The sequence below is a fragment of the Lissotriton vulgaris genome, chromosome 11, assembly GCF_964263255.1.
Source record: "Lissotriton vulgaris chromosome 11, aLisVul1.2, whole genome shotgun sequence".
Taxonomy (NCBI): domain Eukaryota; kingdom Metazoa; phylum Chordata; class Amphibia; order Caudata; family Salamandridae; genus Lissotriton; species Lissotriton vulgaris.
The window spans coordinates 1092948523-1092974486 of record NC_141699.1 but is presented as its reverse complement, the minus strand read 5'-3'; the positions used below and the strand labels follow the sequence as shown (position 1 = coordinate 1092974486).

Here is a 25964-nt window from a genome sequence, read left to right as displayed (position 1 = left end):
GAGGACTTTGACCCCCCCCCCCCCACCCCACCCCCCCCGAACCAGGGGTCAGCAGCTGACGAGAACCCAGAGCACCGGATCTTAGCAGAGCCATTCACCCCTGGACTGGATCCTGAGGATCAGCAGTGGATCCTAAGCCTAGATCCCAGAGCACCGGATCATTGCAGAGCCATTCACCCCTGGACTGGATCCTGAGGATCAGCAGTGGATCCTGAGCCTGGATCCCAGAGCACCGGATCATTGCAGAGCCATTCACCTCTAGATCCCGAGGATCAGCAGTGGATCGAGCCTAGATCCCAGAGCACCGGATCTTTGCAGAGCCATTCACACCTGGATCCCGAGGATCAGCAGTGGATCGAGCCTAGATCCCAGAGCACCGGATCACTGCAGAGCCATTCACCCCTGGATCCCGAGGATCAGCAGTGGATCGAGCCTAGATCCCAGAGCACCAGATCTTAGCAGAGCCATTCACCCCTGGATCCCGAGGATCAGCAGTGGATCGAGCCTAGATCCCAGAGCACCGGATCACTGCAGAGCCATTCACCCTGGATCCAGAGGATCAGCCATGGATCGAGCCTAGATCCCAGAGCACCGGATCATTGCAGAGCCATTCACCCCTGGATCCCGAGGATCAGCAGTGGATCGAGCCTAGATCCCAGAGCACCGGATCACTGCAGAGCCATTCACCCTGGATCCCGAGGATCAGCAGTGGATCGAGCCTAGATCCCAGAGCACCGGATCACTGCAGAGCCATTCACCCCTGGATCCCGAGGATCAGCAGTGGATCGAGCCTAGATCCCAGAGCACCAGATCTTAGCAGAGCCATTCACCCCTGGATCCCGAGGATCAGCAGTGGATCCTGAGCCTCGATCCCAGAGCACCGGATCATAGCAGAGCCATTCACCTCTGGATCCCGAGGATCAACAGTGGATCGAGCCTAGACCCCCGAGCACCGGATCTTAGCAGAGCCATTCACCCCTGGATCCCGAGGCTCAGCAGTGGATCCTAAGCCTAGATCCCAGAGCACCGGATCATTGCAGAGCCATTCACCCCTGGATCCTGAGGATCAGCAGTGGATCGAGCCTAGATCCCAGAGCACCGGATCATTGCAGAGCCATTCACCCCTGGATCCCGAGGATCAGCAGTGGATCGAGCCTACATCCCAGAGCACCGGATCTTAGCAGAGCCATTCACCCCTGGATCCCGAGGATCAGCAGTGGATCCTGAGCCTCGATCCCAGAGCACCAGATCTTACAAGAGCCATTCACCCCTGGATCCAGAGGATCAGCAGTGGATCGAGCCTAGATCCCAGAGCACCGGATCTTAGCAGAGCCATTCCCCCCTGGATCCCGAGGATCAGCAGTGGATCCTGAGCCTCGATCCCAGAGCACCGGATCTTACAATAGCCTTTCACCCCTGGATCCTGAGGATCAACAGTGGATCCTGAGCCTAGATCCCAGAGCACCGGATCTTACAAGAGCCTTTCACCCCTGGATCCCGAGGATCAGCAGTGGATCCTGAGCCTAGATCCCAGAGCACCAGATCATTGCAGAGCCATTCACCCCTGGATCCCGAGGATCAGCAGTGGATCGAGCCTAGATCCCAGAGCACCGGATCTTACAAGAGCCATTCACCCCTGGATCCCGAGGATCAGCAGTGGATCGAGCCTAGATCCCAGAGCACCGGATCTTACAAGAGCCATTCACCCCTGGATCCCGAGGATCAGCAGTGGATCGAGCCTAGATCCCAGATCACCGGATCATAGCAGAGCCATTCACCCCTGGATCCAGAGGATCAGCAGTGGATCGAACCTAGGTCCCAGAACACCGGATCTTTGCAGAGCCATTCACCCCTGGATCCTGAGGGTCAGCAGTGGATCGAGCCTAGATCAAAGAGCACCGGATCTTACAAGAGCCATTCACCCCTGGATCCCGAGGATCAGCAGTGGATCTAGCCTAGATCCCAGAGCACCGGATTTTACAAGAGCCATTCACCCCTGGATCCCGAGGATCAGCAGTGGATCGAGCCTAGATCCCAGAGCACCGGATCTTACAAGAGCCATTCACCTCTAGATCCCGAGGATCAGCAGTGGATCAAGCCTAGATCCTAGAGCACTGGATCTCTGCAGAGCCATTCACCCCTGGATCCCGAGGATCAGCAGTGGATCGAGCCGAGACCCCCAGAGCACCGGATCTTACAAGAGCCATTCACCCCTGGATCCTGAGGATCAGCAGTGGATCCTGAGCCTAGATTCCAGAGCACCGGATCTTTGCAGAGCCATTCACCCCTGGATCCCGAGGATCAGCAGTGGATCGAGCCTAGATCCCAGTGCACCGGATCTTACAAGAGCCATTCACCCCTGGATCCCGAGGATCAGCTGTGGATCTTGAGCCTCGATCCCAGAGCACCAGATCACTGCAGAGCCATTCACCCTGGATCCCGAGGATCAGCAGTGGATCGAGCCTAGATCCCAGAGCACCGGATCTTAGCAGAGCCATTCACCCCTGGATCCCGAGGATCAGCAGTGGATCCTGAGCCTCGATCCCAGAGCACCGGATCCTACAAGAGCCATTCACCTCCAGATCCCGAGGATCAGCAGTGGATCGAGCCTAGATCCCAGAGCACCGGATCTTACAAGAGCCATTCACCCCTGGATCCCGAGGATCAGCCATGGATCGAGCCTAGATCCCAGAGCACCGGATCTTAGCAGAGCCATTCACCCCTGGATCCCGAGGATCAGCAGTGGGTCCTGAGCCTCGATCCCAGAGCACCGGATCTTACAAGAGCCATTCACCCCTGGATCCCGAGGATCAGCAGTGGATCGAGCCTAGATCCCAGAGCACCGGATCATAGCAGAGCCATTCACCCCTGGATCCCGAGGATCAGCAGTGGATCGAGCCTAGATCCCAGAGCACCGGATCTTACAAGAGCCATTCACCCCTGGATCCCGAGGATCAGCAGTGGGTCCTGAGCCTCGATCCCAGAGCACCGGATCTTACAAGAGCCATTCACCCCTGGATCCCGAGGATCAGCAGTGGATCGAGCCTAGATCCCAGAGCACCGGATCATAGCAGAGCCATTCACCCCTGGATCCCGAGAATCAGCAGTGGCTCGAGCCTAGACCCCAGAGCACCGGATCTTACAAGAGCCATTCACCCCTGGATCCAGAGGATCAGCCATGGATCGAGCCTAGATGCCAGAGCACCGGATCTTTGCAGAGCTAGGAAACTGATTCTTAGCTTTGAAACCCAGGGTGTTCTTCCAGGCTTCGACCCCCTGATCCTCTGCGCCTCTCGGCCTGAGTCGAGGCGCTTTGGATCCAGCTGGATTAGCCCAACCTCACAAACCGCAGAAGGACTGTGACTTGAAATCCCAGGACAGAAACCAGGGCCCTTGCTTCTTGGGAAAGACTGGGGTCCTGATTCCCAGAGCAGCAGGGTCCCCCCACCCTGGGAACGCCTAGCCTGGCCTCGTGACTGAACCCTGAAAGTGCAGGAACCGAGGGTCACACATGGCGCTTTCCCAGGAGGTGGCCGCCATCTTGCAAGAGGTGCGCCTCGAAGGAGACCAGGTGGGCGCCTGGATTGACCTAATGGGAGCACCCCCTGCCAGCCCTCCTTTCAGCTGGCCTTGAAGCCCACTGCAGTGGTCCAAGATGAAGCGCTTCGAGGCACTGAGGAGATCCTTCCCCTTCCTGGCCCACTTTCGAGTCTACAAGGTAAGTCTGGGAGACTTCTAACTTTACCTGTTACTTCATGACGTTGACTTGAACAAAGAAGAGCTGAAGTTTAAATCCTCCCCCCTGAGCATCCCATAATAATACTTCCACGTGGACAATGTTCAATGTCCAGTATTTTATTATGTTTCCTTCAACATCCAAAGTTCTTCTGTTGGTTCAGCGCAGAGTCTTATATCCAAGTATTCAAAGCAGGAACAGTTTATTCTTCACATGCAACCATTTTCCAATGCAGCCAGCACGTGTTTCGTCCTGCTAATTAAAGCATCCTCGCCTTCTTCAGGGCTGAGAATTGATAACCAGAGGGCATACGTATTGTGAACGCCTCGCTCCCTCTCGTTTCACTTTCCACCACCGTTGTAACATTCAATAGTCGTATTGCTCGATAGTAATTATTCCTCTTCATTAACCCCTCCCCTGCTCGTCATGAGCCATGGTGACCGTGTGCTCATGAAGAGCTGAGCTCGCCATGACCGTTGCGCCGCGCCCACACGGGGATAATTCCCCTGCTCTGCTGGGCGTTCCATTGGAACGGGCGTGGTCGTGACGAGCTCAGCTCGTCACGAGCACGGGGCGCTACGTGCGCCCCCCCTCCCCCCCCCCAGCACAGCCGGGGAATTAGCTCCGCAGGGAACAGGTTAATTCTTCGGTTCAAATCATACTCTGTTCTCAAATAACATTGTAATTTCTACTTCAAATATCACCGTAATTTCCACGCCAAAGTATACCAGAGCTTTTTCAAAATCACGAGTACATGATCAGATTCACGTTAGTGTATTTTGTGTCTCGTACCCGGCGTTACCTTGAGTGCCGTTGTGAACAAATAAGAGCGTAGCGGACGTCAGCCGATCTGTAAAAACAAAATGGCAGCACACCAGTCGGCCATGTGTGAGCTTAACTCTGTGTAATTCAGGCACTTGCACTTTAGCGTAGCGCTGCATGTCTGCCAGGGCCGTACTGGGACAGAAAATAGACCTGGGCACCAAAGTAACAAGCATTTGCAATGCAATAGGTCTCACAATTGCGCGACTTTGAACCATTGGCATTATAAATTACAATACCTTTTATTTATGTGTTTAAAAAACCTGCAAAAAAGGCATTGCATTGTCATTTACTATACCAATAGGTCAAAGTTTCTTGAATGCAAGACCTATTGCATTGCAAATGCTTGTTTACAAGCGCCCCGTGCTGCGCTTTCACGTTACTAGAGGCTACGGCCCTTTCTTTAGATGAGCCGTGTCTAAAGAAAGGACCGCAGCCACTATTAAAGTGAAAGGGTGGTATGGGACCCTTTTTACCCAAAAGAGCATTTGTTTGTCAAGTTGACAAACAAATGTTCTTTTTTGTAAAAGCGCCCTGTGAAAGCACGAATGGCACGTTGAATGTGGCAGGAAAGCATGTAGTACCTCCAGTATGAGAAACTCATTAAAGAAAATAGTGCTTACAGACTAAATAAAACCTACAGTGTAACAACTGTAGTAAAACAGCCAGTCCTCATGGGAGGTTACAAATGAAGACAAGGCTGTACTAAGGAGGGACTAACAAGCCTATTAACGAATCAGAAGCCAGCATTTACGAAGAACAATGGCACAAGCCAGTGACAAATATGGGCGGAGAGTGGGCCGGGCTCCAAGTCCATACTTCAATACAACATGCCTCGCAGAGCAGCACATGCGCTGCCCAGGCTAGACCTAAAAATGGCCACCATTAATGAATCAGAACACTAAATAGGAGCCCATGTTTGCAAATTGGGAAAGTTTTGAACTTTTAAAGGCCCGCTGAGTGTTTTGCAAGGAATGGAAGACTGCATGGATGTCTGCTTGATGAAGGCAGTGTTTGTTTTATTATCCGTAAATCAACAGTAAAAACTGTCCCAGCAGACCACTAAACAGGCCCTCGAGCAACAGAGAAACGTCCCACACACTGACCTGTCAGACCAGCCCACCCGGCACTGCCTGATTGCCCTAAAGTGCCAGTCCGATCCTGAAGCCAGCGAGCCGCGTTGGTGTAGCATGTGCAGTGGCACCGAAGCCCGGGGCTATTGAGGGATTTCCTGCAGCAGCATCTCCTTTCGTAACTGCCCGCTGCCCCAGTTAAGGTCGTGTTTTTGTGCCCGACCAGTGGGCCAGCCTTTGGACTAACAGTGTCCCATCATTGGCCTCTGTGAACCCAACCACCTCAGTTCCAAAACTCAACCGCCTGAAAACCCCTGTTTCTTGCTAGACTTTCAACAGTGCAATTCTGGTAGCTGTTTGCAGTCTCAGCAAAGATGCCACTATTTGAATGAGCGTGGAATGTGGAGTCTTCTTGTACACTTTTGAGCAGGCGCGATTCAAAATGGCGTAGGGCTTTACACAAGGATGTTTTAGTGCAAGCGTGCCTTACAAGTACCAGTGTAAGATTCATCCAATGAGCGTTGGCCCAGTACTAGCAGCCATAGCGCTGCTCCTATCAGAAACTACAGACAAGCGCAGCGCTACATCTACAGGACAGCCTCCACTGACACAGGCCCACACCCTCTGACTCCACCGGGAGCAGCAGCAGGGGGCCTCTTAGAGTAACCCTAGGTCCAGTAAAACATGGGGTGTCAAGTGCACCCCGTTTCTGATATTTGACTGCTGCAGGGTCCAGGGACACCGGGGTGCAGCTGAAAGAGGGGGTGGTGCGTGTCCCCTGTGTTTTCAGTTTTTATTATTAACAGTTTAGTGTCATGCCTAAAAAGGCCATACGAACAGTTCATACACACACATAATTCACATCTTAATAAGACGCCTACTTTTGCAACGAAGGCGTTAAAAAATGTACTTATATATAAATATACTCTATGGGCCACATACAAGCTGTTAAAAACAACAAGTACTCGTTTTAATACTGACCTGTCTGTGTATAAAAACATTAAAAAGCTTTAAAATCGCACCCAATTTATAATAAAATGACACCCCTTAACCCCCTATCACGGGAACAATTCTTGCATATTGTTAGCGTACAGGGTTAACAATATTTCTGTGCAAAATACAGTTTGGTTTGGTGCAACCTATTGCAATAGTTTTATAGATACGAGTATTTTTATGTCTCATGCAAGTAATCAAAAACATTAAATAAAAGAATTGTTAAATATAAAAAAAGTGTCTTATATTAAGAAATAATTACATAGTAATAGGAGAGAAATTATAATTCAACAGTCCCCTATAAGCCATATGCCATTTAATAAAATAGACATTAACATTTACTATGCTCAAAATGATCCCTTATGAATGAATGTATGGAGGGGCTTTTCTTTTGTGTAAGGTTAGACCGCAAAGCGCACAGTGCTTGTCCTTTTACTATTAAGAAACATCGCCTGTGCTTCGTGCTGTGTGATGGGGCAGGGTGCCAGAGGGGGAGGACAGGCTGGAGTATGGGGGGAAGAGGGTGGGAGTTATGTGGAGCAGGGGAAGTGACGTGGTGTCTGGCTGGAGATCCCTGCAGAGCAGGAGGCCACGTGTGTTTCATGACCTAAAGGGCAAAAGTAGGATTTTGGAGGGTGTGTTTCGTAAAACAAAAAGTGGAAAATGCAAAAGGGAGCCAGGCGTTAGTTACTGGGGTAAAACTAAATATTTCCTGCTAGCAGTTCCAGCCCAGACCTACAATGGTTTCAGGGAGTAAAATACACCCCTGTAGTGCCAACAGTTTGTGGCGCTGTGTTTATAATTTTCTGCTCCGACGATAGGGAGGCTCTCAAAGTGGGACTCCTTTTTTAAGTTTCAAAAGATACCTTTATTGAAAGTTTACAAGATATAACATCAAGTTACATGACATCGCAATCTAATACAAAATGTATCATCAGTTGCATATAGGCAACAGTAATCTTACAAGAAAAGAAACATTTATGGCTGGAACAGAAAGAATGAAAACGGGTTCAGACCTCTTTTGGTGCATCACTGGGATGAGATTAAATTAAGACAAATACATATCCTACTAATCACATGAAAAGAAACAGAAACATTCAAGGGGGTTGAGCAACTTCTTGAGCACGTGGTAATGGAGCATAAGATCTTTTAGCATTGGTGTCTAGAAACTGTGTGATCAGTGACCCCAAATGTAATCTTTTTTGTTTGAGAGATAAGGGATATACAAATGTCCTGTCTATGGTTATAGCGTACATAATTCCACCAGGCTAAGTACAGAGTTTATAAGTATCTTTCCAGTTTTTTGTAATTTAATGAAAGGCAGCAGCCAATAGTAAGTCAACTATTTTTGTTTGTGAATGTATTGTACTCCTGTCAGTCGAAGGACTGCCTAGAAAAATGTTTGCAAAAGATAGGGGAATGTTGGCACCAAAAATAGTGTTAATTTGTGACCAGATTGATTTCCAAAATGTCATAACATATGGGCATGAGAAAAGGAAGTGAGGGCGATCAGCTTGTGGAGTTGAGCAAGACCCAAACTTATCAGGAATGTCAGAGTGTATTTTAAGGAAGGAGACTGGGGTTAATAATAATCTATATATATAAAAATGAATGTCTGTTTGTCCTTTATGCATTACTACACCATTCTTCCGATCGCCATTAAACTTTGGGAAGTTGTTGAGTACACTCCCGCGAAGGTTTCTGGCAACAAAAAAAAAAAAGAAACATTTGTTAAATATTGGTCCCCCGGCCCCACAGGGCCCTCATAAGCTTTCCAATACTGAACGTTTACAGTTTACGGTGCGACTCGCTTTTGCAATGACCATCAACAAAGCACAAGGACAATCGCTGCAAGTGTGTGGATACATTTGGAGAATCCGTGCTTCTCACATGGACAACTGTGTGTGGCCAGCTCACGCGTCATAAAACCTTCTGATTTATTCGTGTACGCACCAGACGGAAAAACAAAAAATACCTTGTATCGACAAGCACTCGAACAAATAAACAGAATTAAAACAACACTTTATAATGGTTTCCATATTAAAATGAATAAGTTTCAATAACAATGACACAATGTAAATTGAATGTTATCATAACAAGTTTCCTTAAATTTCCTTTCTTCTGAGATCGCAGCAACGCGCGGCGGGTAAGCTAGTCCATTATAGATGAAGAAAAGGGTTTATGTGGCACTATTTGCTCTGGAGGACTTCCTAAGTTTTGCCCAAATCTTATTACAAACAGAGATGGGCCGCTGTGAATCCAGGCCAGCTGCCCAAGAAAGCTCAGTTTCTGTTTTGGCTCTTGTTGTAAATGGGACTGATAAACAGGTATAAAGAGTGGAGGCCTTATGTGAATTACAAAGGATGCTCGACCAAGGGGGGCCTGGTAAAGGAGTGGGACCAGGCAAGGATTTGAAATGAGAATGAGAATCTAATATAGCTGAGCGTAAAAAGTGGTACTCCTTTAAACATGGGTGGCTCCAGCTATCGTCATAAGCCTGTTGGCCTTCTGGCATAGTGCCCGAAAACGAGTGCCTCCTGCTAACTGGGAGCAGGGTCCTAGGCCTCCCCTCTCTGCAGCCCTTCTAAGCCCCCCCCCTGTGTTACTTGGTGCCTCCCCATATTGCGACAGGCACGCCTAAAGGGACAGAGCCCCCATATTCCCTGTCCACAGTTGGTAATCTCCCACCTTAGGAGCCTATGCTGTGTACTCGAAGGTTAGCCCCTTCGGCGCTGTGCGGGAGAATTAATAAGTGGGCGGGATTCAGACGGCCCCCAGCCTTCCTCAGCGCACGCCCACCATGACGTCGGATGGCCGGGGGCCGCCCTAGACACCGAAGATGTTAGTGTGGCCGTAGCAGCTGGTCGGAACTTTGCACATTTACAAACTTATTGGAGTCTGGCTCTAGCATTTTAGGCTAAAAAGTGATTGTAATCATTTTTAGGTACGTGCCGACTAAACAGTGCAAGTGCTTTTGGTTGCGAGGCATGGCGTAGCTTACCTAGAACGTAGAGGAGTTTGTAACCCGACCATTACTTACCACTGATTGGCGTTCCTTGTCCCTTTCAATTGTCTGATTCGTATTACTGACCCAGCTTGTCAATCTTGTGTTTGTCACTCCCATGGAGCATTGCTTCTTTACAATCTCTGATTGGCTGACGTCGCTGCTTCCACTGCTTGCTTTTCAAGCACTACGTTTTAGGTAGAAGCCTACCAGGCATTTGAGCAGTCTTATAGGAATGTTATATTGGGGACATGCTGAGAGCTTCCCGGGTAATATATTCCGTCCATGGCTTACCGTTGCCTTTGTGTTTTGTAGCTTAGATTTACTTCCGTTCTATTCACTGACTTTGTTTGTTTTAGGCCTCCCAGTATATCTTTGTCCCTCCAGGGACGCATAGCCTCTTTACCACCTCTCGGACTAGCTCCTTGTATTCTTCCACAAGTGCTCGCTTTCTGGGAACACTTTTTTGTGAGGCACTCCTTGAGAGTGCATGGGTTTTCAGCTGTCTCCCTTGGATACCAGTTCATAAAGCAGCTGCCGCAATTCACGAGTTGTAATATACATGCAGTATTTCTTTGAAAATATATATATTTTTATGTATTTATTTAAAGAGTTTTATATAGCGCTGGCTAGACCCGAAAGTATGAGAGCGCTTTACAAGAGAATCAACAATGTATCAGAAAAAGATCAACAGTTACACAATACATAAAAAAAATAGGCAATACATTAGGAGAGGAGGTGAAGGAGAGAGAAAAGTAGTGGAGGGGGCAGGGAAGGTGAGAAAGGGAAGATAAGGGCAGAGACAACAAGGAGAGACAAGAGGAAGTCTGTCTAAAGGCCGACTGGGTAGGTGACAACCAAGGAGGGAGTCCACGGCCCATCTCCCCCCATAGCTAAACCAGAAAGCTCCATCAGGCATCAGACAAAATAGTTCTGTCTCAATACATTGAGAGAGGAGAGACATAAATAGTGGGAGGATGCGGGAAGAGACGACAGGAGAGACGAAAGGAAGTCTGGCTGACGACCGACTGGGTCGGTGACGTCCAAGGAGGTAATCCCCGACCTGTCTCCCCTATAGCTAAACCATCGGGCATCAGACAAAATAGCTGGATCTCAAATGACGAGGGAAAATTCACAGATAAACAGGGTGGGGACTAGGGGTCAGGACAGGTGAGGGCAGAGGTCAGTAGCAGGAAAGTGGAGAAGAGTAGGGAGGGGTAGGGGGTAGGTAGTTTGGTAAATGTTCCCATGGCTTCGCTTTGAATCATTATAAAAGTAGATCCGTTCCTTCTCAGGCACTATCTTGAGGTTAAAATGCCGGGCATAGCAGTGTAGTAGCTGAGTGGGTGGGGGGGCCCTCACTGAAGGAAGTATCAGTTGCATGAGGCCCTGTTAGGCGGTTCACTTATCTCAGGAGGGTGCCAGCAGATAGACAGTGGTGCAGTATAGAAACACAACTGAAAGCTGTAGACCTCAGGGACCCATCAGCAATGCGCGCTTTACAGCATCGTGGTTAGTGAGCAACCGCCTTCTTAAAGTCAGGCAGGGACAGATGGAACGTCTGGGAGTTAGTGAGGCACCTCCCGTGGGTGTCAGGGGCCCATCTTCTGCAGATATGCCTCAAGTGCTGCCCCCTCTGATGCGTATCTAGTTCCCCGGGGGATAGCAGTTCCCGTGCATGTCTCCCTGCGAGGTGAGCTTGAGCCTTCCTATCCGCCTGTGGCGCTCAGCAATATATCGGGCTCAATCACCGCTTTGTAGGGCAGAAGGCGTCGGGCCCCCACCGGCCCCCACAGCACCAGTTGCATTACATGCGGACACATTCATTTTTGTTAGGCACAGGGAGATTAAGTGATTTGCCCAGAATCACAGGATGTTGAGCGTCATTGCCGAGACTCGAACCCAGTTACCCTGATTCGAAGTCGGCCGCCCTAGCCGTTAGTCCAACTCCTCTCCCCATTTTCTAGGAATGACTGATTCTACTGATATCTGGCACTAAGAGTTTATGAATCCTACGTGGCCACGCAGGAGGTGAGGTTTGGCACATTTGCTGTACTTCGAAGACAGAGGTCTGATTTCAGGCTCTGTCGTCTGACAAATTGCTTTTTTTTCTGTTAACCCCTTCCGTGCGGGGCGTATTTTCCGCCTGTGCTGAATCCGCCTTGCGCGGGCGGAGTCATGACGGAACGGTTCCGTCATCAGCACAGCTCACCCGTAGCTGATGACGGAACCGTTCTGTCATCAGCATGGAAGGGGTTAAAAGGAAGGTTGATGTTTATTTTTCTTTCTCAGACTGCAGAATGAGAGGGTTTTCTAAACTGAGCTTATCAACAATTTTGCTGGGTTCAGGGAGTGTGAAAGGAAAGGCCGTAAGATGTTACTTTGATCTAACATACAACATTTAAATACTTGTAAATGAACTGTACAAATATTTCAGTATATATTAGCTATTAGGAAAGCACAACTTGGGCACTTTTTGTAATTCTGAAGTGTGGTGTAAGCAACGGTTTTAATGAGAGCAAAACAAATCAATACACTTGGAGAGGCGCAAATGGTATATTTTCTGAAACCCGATTTCCACATATTACAGTTTGTACGCTGCGTAGCTTTATCAGTAAAACTGTATGTCTGTGCAATTTAGTGGTCGTTTCAGTGGAAATTGTGTTGTCTGTAAATGATGTTGCACTGTCACACCTTGATTTAGTAATATTTGCAGCAGTGCGCGTCAATGTACCACCAGCTACATACTACACCCTTTCCACTCTCCTGCTGAATACATTTGGTACACTTGTGCATTGTACGACTCATGCGTTTTTCACAATCCCCATGACTTCAGTGGTATAACATTAATAGCAGCGCCCCCCACTCTGGAAATTGTCACAGCGCCACTGCGGCATGCCAGTTGTGAAATATCATTCATGCGTAAGCCTTCATTGGTACCCTTCCTTTCAACAAACCTGTTTCTAAGCAGGCCTTGAAGGAAACCGCTTACTGTAATACAAGTAGCATTTGCTCAACTATCAGACGGGCACTTCTCCGCTTTTACTTCAGTATTTTTTTTTTTTTAGAATATTGTAGTATTTTTAATCATTTGAACCACAATCTTCATTGGGATTTAAACAGGGATGAGGAGTGTCACACTTTTGGTGGCCATTTTAGCAGCTCTGGAGATTGGTTGGCTTTGTTGACCAATGAGTTTTGTGTTACTTTCCAATGACTATTTGACTAGTTAATCGGTGGTGTATGAATCCCATGTGAGGTGCCTTTTCCGATTTATTTTCTGATGCTAAATACGCCACCCATGACTGGGATAAGAAGGTGTTACTAGTAATTTGCATTAAGCCAGGACTGTGCATTCGCTGTAGTGTTTGCCCCATACAGTTGCCCTAATCCTGGCAGAGAGGCAGATTAGTACTCTATTGTTCAGCGGATTGTAATTTATTTTCAAACCCTAAGAACCCATGTTTATTCTTCTAGAAGTAAAGCTTTATATGGTTATCTACAAGTCATCCAGTTCTGTATGCGACCTATCACCCCCCTACACCCATCTTTTTTGCAAATGTAAGGATTTCTTCCATCAGTTCGAGAGCTGATTCCTTGTTTGGTTCGGCGTAGCTACACGAAGTGCACTTCGCAGTACGCGAGCCACGCAAACTGCGTAGTGCTCTGTGCTAAATGCTGTTCGCACTGATTGCACAGTGCCAGATGCTTGTCCGCACTGTGCAATCAGTGCAAACCGCATCTTGCACAGTGCAAGCGGTCGTTTTCTGCTGCTCGAGTAGATTTCTACTCGAGCAGCAGCTTTCTCAACTTGGGCTGGTAGATTCCCATTGCGAGCGGTCGCGAGCACACGCGACCACTCGCAATGAGAAACCTGACCTCCTCGCGTTGAGAATCACGCCAGGAGTTTATTTTCCACGCTCGCGATCGGCAACTTGATGAACGAGGAAAAAGTCTTGCCGGGATGTCATTTGGCTCGCTTGCGGTTGCCAAATTGACGTTGAGGACCGCGACAAGCAAAAAAAGACCCTTACGCGTGTTTGCACTGCGTTACGCGCAATTCGCGTAGTGCGAAGTAGTTCAAACTTCGTAAACTACGCGAGCGTAGCGTAGTACTTCGCCCAGGGTTACTCCCTACCCCCTGATCTGGTGTGTCTTTCTTTTTTTTTGTAACAGTTTTTATTAAGCAAAAGAAAGAAAAAGTACAAGACAATGATAAATCAGTAGTCAGGTCCATATTAAAATGAAAACATAATCACCATAGCTGTCTCGGAGATGAACCAGGGTGCCATCCTCTCGTCTGAGCGGTAAACCTTAGCCCCTTCGATGCTGGGGTTAATCGCACAGCACCCCCATGCTGGTGTTAATCGCACAGCACCCCCATGCTCATGACGAGCTGAGCTCGTCATGAGGCACGGCGCTCCTGTGCTCATGACTAGCTCAGCTCGTCACGGCCACACTCGTTCCCGTGGAACGCTCAGCACAGCAGGGGAATTATCCCCGCATGCGAGCGTTCCACGGCTCATGACGAGCTGAGCTCGTCATGAGCACCGGAGAGCCGTGGCTCATGACGAGCTCAGCTCGTCATGATCCTCGAAGAGGTTAAAAGCTAGGAGACATGAATACACCAATAGCAAGTAAAGCAGGTGGGAGCGTACAGTTGGGCAGTCATTACGGCAGTGAGGGCGTGGGCTCCACATCATTTACTGGTTGACCTAGCAATAAGTCTCTTTCACGTTGTAGTTCTATGGAAGGGGATATACAGATATCACCTCTGTATTTGTTCCATTTCCCCCATTTATGGTCCCACGTCTTGGGGCACCCTCTATGTTTGAACACATCCTTCTCGGCAATCATGGCCCTATCCATGTACACGGTGGAGGATTTTCGATTGGACTAGGCGCAATCTCATGGAGATGGCCACTTCCTTGGGGGAAGCCAGCGTGTCGCGCCAATCCTCATCGTCTATACTCCCCAGGTCCGACTCCCAACCCTGCCGCGGACGTTGCATTGGGCCAGGGTGATTGTTTACTCATTTTTTTTATAGTTGAGGGATATCACTTTTGTGGACATCGGGTCAAGTATCAATCTGTCCTCTAGAGGGGAAGACCGACCGAGGCAGGGGGAGCTCTTTGGGCATGGCTGCAGAGATGGCATGACTTGTTACTTCAGTATTAAGTGTGAACACACAGGTGCTGAAAGACTCGTCTTCATCACGGAATCGTAGACGCAGAATATTGTATTTATTACCTTCTGTAATTCATGGAACCTTATTGAACATCATAACAGATGTTACAAGGACCAGCTGAAACCGCGCCGGGACACATTGAGGACTTTTCACAAGAACCTAAAAATAGGCAGCGATAGAGAAACTAAGGAAGTGTGTGAACGGACATTACAAACGACAGTTAGAACCACCACCCAAAATGCTCCTTTTTCTGCAACACTAATAGTGCACGTCTCGCCAAAGCAGGCGGTCATTGTCAAAGAGTTTTGATAGCGCTTTTTACCATAACCAAGCCGGTTTCTAGGCACTCCTAATGTTTACAGATAAGAGACTAAAGGCATAGGGAGATTGAGAGGTCTAAGATTCTGTTTCCTTCCATCTCAGTGAACAAGTTACTTCTTTTATACACTTGACTCACTAAAGGTAGTGATAGCGAGCCGAGAAGGCTGACCCCAGGGTGCTGTAGATAGAGAGCAGCTAACGTGAAGCATAACACAGTATTGCTGAACCTGTGTCTCTTGTAGAGACAGGGGGCATCATTTAGTATTTAGTATTGAATGAAACCCTCAAAATAACTCCAACTCCGTTCACGCCAAGTGTATGCTTCGCTCCACCTTGTATTCCACCTCTCCCCTTATGCCCATGCTGCTGGCATCAAAGCGGCCATTGGACATACCACAGACCATACTGTTTGGCCCCTGGGAAAATGTTTACAACTAACCATTGTGTACTGCATCACTAAAAACCATTGGTGAGACCTATTGGCGTTGCCAATGCTTGGTTCTTTTGTGTGAAGCATTCCATTAGAGTGGGTGTGTTTTCCAGCTGTCTCGCTCGTGCACGTATCACCCCGTGCACTCCGTGTGGCTCTCTGTTGCTCATCTGCTTCTCTCCGCCCTCCTCGCTGTTATGAGATGGTGCTACCTCACCTCACGTTACGTGCACGTCAGAGGGACGTGGACCGGGCGTCTCTAGAAGTCCAGGTGCCTGAGGTTCCTGGAGATGATGCTATCTGAGGTGATGTGCACCTGGAGACTCTAGAAGTCATGGTTTCCCCGTTTAAATTGTGTGATCTTAGGCAAATATTTTAGTTCACCAGATTTTATTTTTCTTGATTATCCCCAATAAAAGCACTTTCAAATATGTGACTTGAGAATGGCAGGTGTAGAAAGACTTATTGGTTTGATTTACTAGGTTATGATATTGAGTGCTTAATTTGCCTCATCAGGAGGCCACTGCAGCTTGCACCACCCATTGCTCCTTTCAATGAGAGTACCACACACCCACTAACAATCTCACTGTTGCAAGTGTGACAACCCACACTATTCCAGGCCCCCTAAGCTGTAAGGATGGCTTGAGCAGCCGGTACTGGTCCTTTTTTCATGCCTATTGAATTAATAAACAGCTGTGTGTGTAATCTCTAAATAAGACACACATCACCACCGTGTGGCAGACTGTCATAAGTGCTGGTGTTCACAATTAAGTGCCGGTGCCGAGCACAGGAAACCACCAGCTCAAATTAAGCACTGATAATGTTGTTCTATAATCTGAGCCACATGCAGGGTTTACAGGACTATTGTCTTCTTTCTTAGTTCACTAGTGGTTCATGCTTAAAAGCAATCACTTTTAATAAGTATTTCTTAGAGCAGTGATATAGTATGACATATGAATGTCAAAGTTTCACGTTAGATACTTATTTGAATTTTGAGAGACTTTATGATATTTAATGTGATTTTTTATTTTTGTATTTATATAGCAAACATTTTCAGGGCTCGGCTAATACACGGACTCTTAAGATCCGAGCAGGACCCTTGCCTTGTCTCTACCCATTAATTTGCTCGACTACATTTCAGATCTGATGAGTACAGAATAGACTGACAGCTTGATAACAACATCACTCATTATAGCTGAATTCATTCTAAGGGGCTTCTCCCACCTTCTGGAGCTCATTACCGAGTAGAGCCTGAAGCCCAGACTTCTGTCCTCGCAAAGACATTTCACAGCTCATCTTTTCAGGATTTGCCTTGGATAAGTCATCGTTTTCATTGCTGATCCCAGCCCATATATACTGATGGTTGTATTTCCTTCTGCCTCATTTGTTGTTCGATGCGTACAGCGCCGGCATGCTCCGAAGTGATGAAGCGCTATAGAAAACCATCCGATAAGCTAATAAATGAGTACTTTGGAGTGGTTCTTATTGAAACAAGAAAGTTCAAGATGGCTGGCCTCTCGCGTCAGGGAGTTATGAGCAGCCCAGACTACTGCCCCTGATGCTTTAGTAGAGCCGAGGCGATGCTGCTGCTCAGAGTCAGATGCTCTTGGTGGAGAATTGTCAGGCAGCTGCCTGGTCTTCACCATACACTTCTGCAAAGCATCATATCCTTGTCTCTGGTGCAAGAGGTGGAGTCTTTTTGGGAAGATCGGTGGATCAGCATAATTAAGAGCAGCTTTGCCTCTTTCAGGTTTTCTGAGCCCTACATTCAGCTGTATTAGGTGTTCCCGTGTAATCCCTAATCAAGAGCATCTGCAGAGAAAATGGTGCTTATTATTTTTATTTAAGCTTGTATTGCGCAACGAATCATCCCGATAGGGATCTCTCGGCGCATTTGGCAAACACAGTGCTGGGGACTGGGACTGGGCTTACGGCAGTTCAATGAGCCAAATCTTTAGGAGCTTCTTAAATTGTTCCAAACTATGGCAGGTCCGTAGCTCATCCGGCAAACGATTCCAGTGGAGACGGGCAAGATGAGAAAATGCACGTCCTCGCGATTTGGCTGTCTTGATTTTTCAGGAGAGAAGCAGGTTCCGGTTGCTAGATTTTAGTGCACGCACCTGGTTGTATGCTGTTTTCCTCCTAGGATAGAGCTGATCGATCCCTTGTCGTGCTCTGAACACCATCACTAGTAGTTTAAACACAGCTCTCTTTCTCACTGGTAGCCAGTGCAATTGTTGTAACAGAGGGCGGGAGGGGGTACGTCTAGGATTATTCAGGACTAGCTGTGCCGCTGTATTTTGCACTACCTCTAGTCTTGCTGCGAGGTCATCCCTCATTCCTACTAAAAGCGCACTGCCATAATCTAGTCTGCTGACTAGTAGGGCCTGTACTAAGGTCTTTCTGTCCTGGACAGGGATCCATGGAAAGATTTACCACAACATTCGTATGATACCGAAGCAGGTTCCCGATACTGCTTTCACCTGCTTCTCCAACGAGAGCTTGTTGTCTATCAGAATACCCAGGTTACGTAGGGTTGGGAGCCTCCCCTAATTCCGGTGGCCACCAGTCTGCAGACCAAATATCCGTAGCCTTTCCAAACAGAAGGATCTCTGTTTTGTTGGAATTTAACTGCGGAAAGTTCTTTTTCATCCAGGTGGCGATTTGTAGCATACAGGACCTAAATTTAAGTCTAGGATTGTGTGTGAAGAACAGCAAAGAAAATAAGAAAGAAGAAAAATAAATGAAGGATTAAAGAAGACGGTCTTGATTTTGATTTACTGAGGACATTGACTTTTTGTGGAATTTAGCTCAGGATATATCCAAAGTTTTGTTGTTTATTGTAGTGGTTTTTTCCACACTATTTGTTTGATGGTAGATGGCCATCACCTTATCCTTTCAGCTTGGAGACTGTGATTTACCTTACTAAATTACAACCCAGCGCAATTGTCACCCAGCCATCTGTTCGATCGTGTAAATTTAAGTCTAGACTTTTCTGGGTGCATCTCGATGGAGACTATCACCTGCGTGTCGTCCGCATACAAGATTGTCTCAAAGCTACAGGATCTTATGATGGCTGCAAGCGGGGCCAAGGTGGAGCTTAGGATCGAGCCCTGCGGCACCCGATGTCCACTGCTGTGGTCTGGGAGACGAACGTGTCTAGTTGGACACATTGAGTTCTGTTGTTAAGAAAACTCTGCATCCAAGCCCAGGCTCGTCCTCCGACACCAATCTCCCGCAACCTGCCCAATAAGACATGGTGGGAGATGGTGTCGAAGGCAGCAGACAGATCCAGGAGCACCATCATAGTAGGGGCCCCTCTATCCTGTAGCATCCTGATGGTGTCGACCACTTCTACCAGTGCCGCTTCCGTGTACGGGCTGCCCGGAATCCTGACTGCGAGGGGTCGAGTAAATTATGCCGTTCTAAGTATCCCATCAGTTGCCTATTAACAAATGTCTCCATGACCTTTGAGCTGCTAGGAAGGAGGGAGATTGGTCTATAATTTTGCAACTCTGTGGGGTCTGACCACACCTTTTTAAGTAGAGGTTTTATGTGTGCCCTTTTCCAACTTCTGGGAAAGGTGGCTGTAGCCAAGGAAATGTTGCACACCTCGGTTAATGATGGGGCAAGGATTGGGGCAAGTTCCGCCATTGTAACTGGCAGCACCCGATCCGAGGGATCCCCGGGTTTTGTGTGCTCCAACGGGTTTTACACTTGCAGTGATGATGGTGGTAAAAGAGTCAAGTCTGGGAAGTGAGGGGTCTCTCTCAACCAGGGATATCTCCTCAACGGCTTTTACATTTTGTCTACCTTGTCATTGAAATGGTTTTCCAAATCTTTGCCTAGCGTTTGTGTACGAGTGATAGAGGAAGTGTTTACTTTGGGGTTTGTGAACTCCTTCAGAATTTTAAAAAGCTCTCTGGAGGAGTTCTTTGCCTCCCGGATTCACAGCCCTAAATGGTCTCTTCTGGCTTGGTTACAGCTTTTTAAGTATACCTTATGTGGTACTAAAAGGCCTCCTTGTCCTCTGGCCTCTTAGTTTTCCTAAGGTATTTATTGGAAAAGGTGACATTTTTGTGGTTGCATTGGTTCAGTGGGATACTATATTCTGTTTAGATTCTTTCACCACCTCTCCCCTCGCAGGCCTTAGATCTTCTGACACTTATTTGTGTGGGAATATGTGAGGACCTGAAGGGCTTTGATGGTTTGTTTGCACATTACGGGGCATAGGTGGCCATGCTTTTTGAGGTCGCAGCCTGTGAAGGCAGTAGTCCAGATATGAGGAATCAGCACAGATAATACCCAGCATGCATAGGGATCAATCTTCTTTTAGCTGTTCTGCTTTGTGCTGACTGTTCATGGGTGGGTTTTGACTCATTGATTGGAGCGGCTGTTGGGTCAGTCGACGCTTGTGATAGCGCCTTGAACCCTTGGCTGCTCCTTGACCGCGCACACACACGCCTCTGCTCTGCCATTCCTGCGATTGATGACCTTCTCATGCCCACTCCAGAGGGTTACTTTGCAGTCACCCACTTGGATGCTGATCCCTTGATCTAATGCCCCTTTGCCACCCTGTCTTAATGCCCCTTTGCCACCCTGTCTCTAATGCCCCTTTCCCTCCTTGTCTCTAATGCCCCTTTGCCACCCTGTCACTAATGCCCCTTTGCCACCCTGTCTCTAATGCCCCTTTGCCACCCTGACTCTAATGCCCCTTTGCCATCCTGACTCTAATGACCCTTTGCCACCCTGACTCTAATGCCCCTTGTCCCACCCTGTCTTAATGCCCCTTTGCCACCCTGACTCTAATGCCCCTTGTCCCACCCTGACTCTAATGCCCCTTGTCCCACCCTGTCTTAATGCCCATTTGCCACCCTGTCTCTAATGCCCCTTTCCCTCCTTGTCTCTAATGCCCCTTTGCCACCCTGTCTCTAATGCCCCTTTGCCACCCTGTCTCTAATGCCCCTTTCCCTCCTTGTCTCTAATGCCCCTTTGCCAACCTGTCTCTAATGCCCCTTTGCCACCCTGTCTCTAATGCCCCCTTGCCACCTTGTCTCTGCAGAAGCTGACCAATAGCATGCAGTCCGATGAGGGCACAGACTGGCTCCTGGAACTCCTGGCCGAGGTGCAGCTGCAGCAGTACTTCATCCGCGTCCGCGATGACCTCAACGTCACCCGCCTCTCGCACTTCGACTATGTCAAGAACGAGGACCTGGAGAAGATCGGGATGGGTCGGCCAGGTGCGTACCGCCATATGGTTGGGGATGGAATGGGGGAGTGGTCTCACTCGCATGGGAGGCCTTCGGGCGGTCCTACAAAATGGCCAGAGTGGAGGGGCCGCAGCCGCCTCTTACCTCAAAGTGAATTGTTTTAAGATTCTTCCTCCTATGGTATAAAGTGTCTATGATTGTGATCTTTGTTTGGGATTTAATGTGTCCACCTGCTCTGTGGTTCCTGGATGTCTCTCTCCAGCCGATCACATCCTTTATCCTAATCCTTCTATCCAGGTTTATCTCCTGTCATGTTTCCTTTCTATGTAATCTGTCATTGAATCTATTTTTTCAATTGATCACCCATCCTCTCTATTATGTGTTTCACCCAACCAATCACAGAATCCATCACAGGTTCCTTCTCTCCAGTCAGCTTTCCATCCACCGAATTTAAATTTATAGACTAATTTATCACCTGTTCTGTCGCTCTCCGCCTACTCTGTTGAACGTACCCTCTCACCGCCTAGTTTCTTTATCCAGCTATAATAGAAGGTATCTCTTGTGCAATCCAAATTTTCACCTCAATCTTTCACATATAGTATCCTCTTTCTATCCACCTAATTTATTTATGTATTCTGCCATCTAATAAATCCAGTTATCCCACGGCATCCTGCCCCCAATGCTTCCAATCTATCAGTGAATCAGTGTGTTTAGTGTATTTTATATCTGTCCAGTTTGTATGTCAACAAGAACTGTCCAGTCTTGTGTCCAATGTCTGAATCAGGTCTTCATCCAACCGGCTCACCTACGTTTATAGTTTACTTTTGCTTCTGAGACGGTCTATCCATCAATTCAGCTCAATTTATTTACTTATTCCACCATCAATGACTATTTCTACCATCTCTAGTCGTGTGATCAATGGGTGGAACGTTAACCTAGCGATCCTTCTTTTAGTATTTACATTGAATTTTCTATATATCTTATTGTTTCAGACACACTTGAAAGTCCAATATCAGTTTTCCCTTTTAAGATACTTCCAATAACGCAAACATACACAGATATCCACACCAAATCTTTTCAATCACCAACTACTCCTACAGGCAACAACTCCGCTCCGGATGTTAGAACCGTATAAAAATATTTAATAAAAATTGTTTTCAATTATACAATTAAAACATACAATTTAAAAAGATGTTTTACAAACCATTTATCTTAAAAAGCAAAATGTACTACACTTGCACAGAGGACACTGGTTTTGTGCTACAAGTTGGGCGTGGGGTCTAGCCACTGCGACCAAGCCCAGCAGTGCACAGCTAAAGTCTGTGTGCAGTGTGGATGTGTCTCCTGCAGAAGCTTGCGCGCCATGTCTGGCCGAAAGCCAATCACGGCGGCCCATCCTCTCTATGCAAGGCAGAGAGGCACGCGGAGTGCAGTCTGACCGCCCGCTGAGTGTTGGGGGCAGGGCCTGGCTATACGCCGTGTCCTGGGGCCACTCCTCACTTTGGCACAATCAAGGGCCCGGAAATGGCCATCCGTGGCTGGTTATGTGCGGTGAACTTTTGTATGTGGTAAATTATTTTTAACACCTTCGCTACGGCGGCTATACCGCCTGCAGCGCTAACAGTAGCAGGGGGTGCGCGGCTCACCTGCGCGGGTGACAGAACCGTTCCGTCACGGCTCGCGGGTGAGGTGTGCTTGTGACGGAACAGTTCCGTCACGGCCCCGCCCGCCTAATGACACGCGCCGCGCAGGCGTGGCGAGAGGGCCGTGACGGAACCGTTCCGTCATGAGCACAGCCCACCCGAGGGAAGTGAAGGAACGGTTCCGTCAATAGCGTCGAAAGAGTTAAAAAACCACAACAAACATTGAAACAAAGGTTAAAGTGACGTTATGGTTAGATCTGCTTATAACACAGCATTTTGAAGTACATTTTTTTAGAAATTCTCTGGAAAAACACAAGTGTTGAGTTATGGTTGCAAATTTAAATTGAACACCATGGAAATTCACAAGTTATGGTTAGGACTTTGATCCATACCTCACACAAATAAAATGCAAGCCATAACTCGAAGACCGTATACACTGCTTATCCCAATAAGTGACAACACCTAAAAGCAGTATGTGATTAAATAACAATATATATTCAAACTACTACATTCATAGTTGTCTCCTTAATAGTGTTGAGGGTAATATCGGTATTACCATCTGTAAGATTATTCACAACATTTCTAGCTGTATCCTTCACACCATGGGTGAGATGAACAGCCTTGCACCTGGTGAACATGTTCTGGTTTGCATGCCTTTTGTTTGAGTTTTGGGTTGTGTAACTTGTGATTTTCAGTGTTTTGGGGCTTTCATTTGCAACCATAACTCAACTTTAACAGTTGTTTTGTCAGTGAATTGCTAAGGTTTGTCGTAACTTTTTTTAGTCTAATTTTCCATACAACGTATTCATCCAGGTTATGGATTTATTTTGATTTATTTTTGCAATCTACTACTCAAGTGCTTCTGTTGCCTCCTTCAGAGTAAGGGGTTGGATATATTTACTTCATCCACTCTATTTGATGTATTTGGGTGTCTAATATTTCTATAATCCACCCATTTTACCAGTAGATCTGCTCTTTGTAATATACATAACTCTAGTCTCTCCACTTTTTAATCTACGAATCTAATCATTTTACCTAGTTTATTTTTTTTATATTAAACACACCAATCTCTGTATGTCATCTGAAATATTTGATCCTCTTTTCTTTCTATTATATTCAGTTTAAGCATTTCATTTATCTTGGATCTTGTCCATTATTCATTGTGTCTCTCTGGAATCTGTCTTTATGTCAAATCTGCTTAGCATGTCGGGTTTATGCATGATATATATCTGTATTATATTTTTTTCATGATTCAAATGTGTCTTTTATACTAGACACTTATCTGTTTGGTATCTCTCCAATCTAAAAACATATCATTATCAAAGGTTAGCATTCTATTTCACCGTGTCTCTATGAAACGACTTGTGTACATTAAGTTTACCTCATGTCAAACTTAGTCATTGTGTTGCTGGGAAATCTATAATGTCTATACATCAAACCTACCTAATATGTCTGATGTCATTTGTTCAATCTCTCCGGAATCTGAGCTTTTTTTGGAATTTCCGCAGGAAACTTAAAACATTCCTCTTTCCTAAAGATTAGACCGTCTGGTTCTGACTGACGGAGTAACTGGCTCTTCTGACAGCGCGGGGACACACTGACAGTGTAACCAGGCGCTTTACAAATTCAGAAATAATAGCTGAGCAACTCTGGGCGCAAGATTGGTGGCCCCCGGAGTTAGGTACATGTCCTTCTCCCTAGTTAGCAGTACGTAACCTACGCATTACCATCGACAGTTCTCTGTCCACGAAAAGCCACGTTAACCAGGTCCTAGGCGTCTGCTATGGGATTATGCGTAATCTCTGTAAGATCTTCAAGTGGTTACCCATCGAAGCGAGGAAACCTGTGGTGCAGGGTCTTGTTATTAGCCGTCCTGATTATGGCAACGCTTTGTTTACGGCACTCAATGAGGACTTGCTTTCCGAGCTTCAGATTCTTCAGGATACCGCAGCCAGACTTATTCTTAATTCTCGCCCCCCAGATCTCTATCTGCCCCGGTTCTTAAAACCCTTCACTGGCTCCCGGTGCGACAAAGAGGCCATTTAAAAATCTTAAGTCTTACACACAAGATAATGTATGATACTGGCCCAAGCTACCTAGCAAAAAAACTTCATTGGTATATACCCAGAAGATCTTTACGGTCTGGTATGAAATCATACCTTGTTCAGCCTCGCGTTCGAACCTCCCGTAATGGTGGCTGTTCATTTTCTTACCTTGCCCCTATGCTATGGAACAAATTACCATCAGACCTTTCATCCATAGCTGATCATAAAGGCTTTCGTAGAAAGCTGAAAACTTGGCTCTTTTCCCAATAAGTTCGCTTTAGGTATCAGGTAACTGTTTGTTTCACTGTAGTTTTGCTGCCAGCGCCTTCAGACCTCCCGGTGAGTTGTGCGCTTTATAAGAATATCTGACATTGACATTGAGAATCTGGCCATTCTAGGCTTCAGATCTATATAATATAGATCTTTTTTATTGTATGTCTGGAACGTATCTGGTCAGTCCATCCGGTTGATTTGATTTGATTTGATTTTGAGTTTTGTAGAGCGCGCAGCTACCCTAGGGCATCCCGGCGCTAGTGACCGCAGTCCTGGAGGATGGGAAGTCAAGGGGGTTGTGTCTCGTATGTCAGTAGCAATTAATTCTCTCTCTTGAACCTCTTCAGTCTATATATAATCTGTTTTATACACAAAGTTGTGTTCAATATTTTACCCTGGAATGTCTCCGGTATATGCACTAAATGGATCTAATATTACCGGTGTTGCGCTTTCCACCTCTCTGTAATCTACAGTATCTCATGTTGGTCATTGTCTCTATCTGGAATCTTTGAAGCCAATCCTTGGATCTATCTTGTATGTTCACTGTTTGTTTTTAATCTTTCTGCACCAGTTTGTGCAATAGATATAATATATCCGTGTCTGTTTCAGTTTTTTCTGTATTTTCTTGCACACATCTCCTCTACCTCCTATATCAGATATATTATTTAATTTCTCTTCATTGGTCAAACTCTGTCCCCCTAATCTAAGTGTCTACCCTTCTAGTGGCCGGTGAGGTCTTCTCGAAGCCGAGGTAAGAGCCCGCGAGGCATGATACTCAGCCGAGGACTTGCTCTGATCTGGGGGGAGTTCAAAAGTAGATGTACAATCATTTTGCTGATTTTATGGCTGTTGTTAATTGGATATGAGGTAATTATTAATCTGCTTTGAGACAATTATTGACCTAATTTTATCATAATTTCATACCTGATTTGGGGAAAATTATGGGCACTTGAGGAAATTCTAATGATAATTTAGAGGTGTTGAATGAGTTAATTTGAGGGCAATTCTCAAGGCTGACCTTGGAGCAATCCTTTTGATTAAAAGGAAATATCTGAAATCTAAAGAGGCTGGTCTATGGAAGATGGGCTTTTCATGCTTAAAAGGTTTTATTTCGATTCCAAATGAGCCATGATTTACAAGTACAATTACAGTCACAAATTATTCAAGTGAAAACTCTGAATACTATGGATGTTGTAGTCAATAGTAGATGTAATTAAAAGCTTAAG

General features: G+C 46.8%; 1 protein-coding gene across 7 annotated transcripts in view; it reads left to right on the top strand.

Annotated features, from left to right (window-relative positions):
- The window catches only part of TNK2 (tyrosine kinase non receptor 2), a 164829-nt gene that overhangs the window by 9849 nt on the left and 129016 nt on the right, over positions 1-25964 (top strand). For 5 of the 7 annotated variants that reach the window (XM_086944606.1, XM_086944603.1, XM_086944604.1 and 2 more), the window contains exons 1-2: positions 1977-3718; positions 20630-20807. In XM_086944606.1, coding sequence (XP_086800732.1) covers positions 3656-3718; positions 20630-20807 — 241 coding nt within the window. In that variant the 5' untranslated portion in view covers positions 1977-3655. Of the gene's footprint in view, positions 1-1976; positions 3719-20629; positions 20808-25964 lie in introns of those variants that run through there. The other 2 variants (XM_086944605.1, XM_086944602.1) reach the window with 2 other exon arrangements.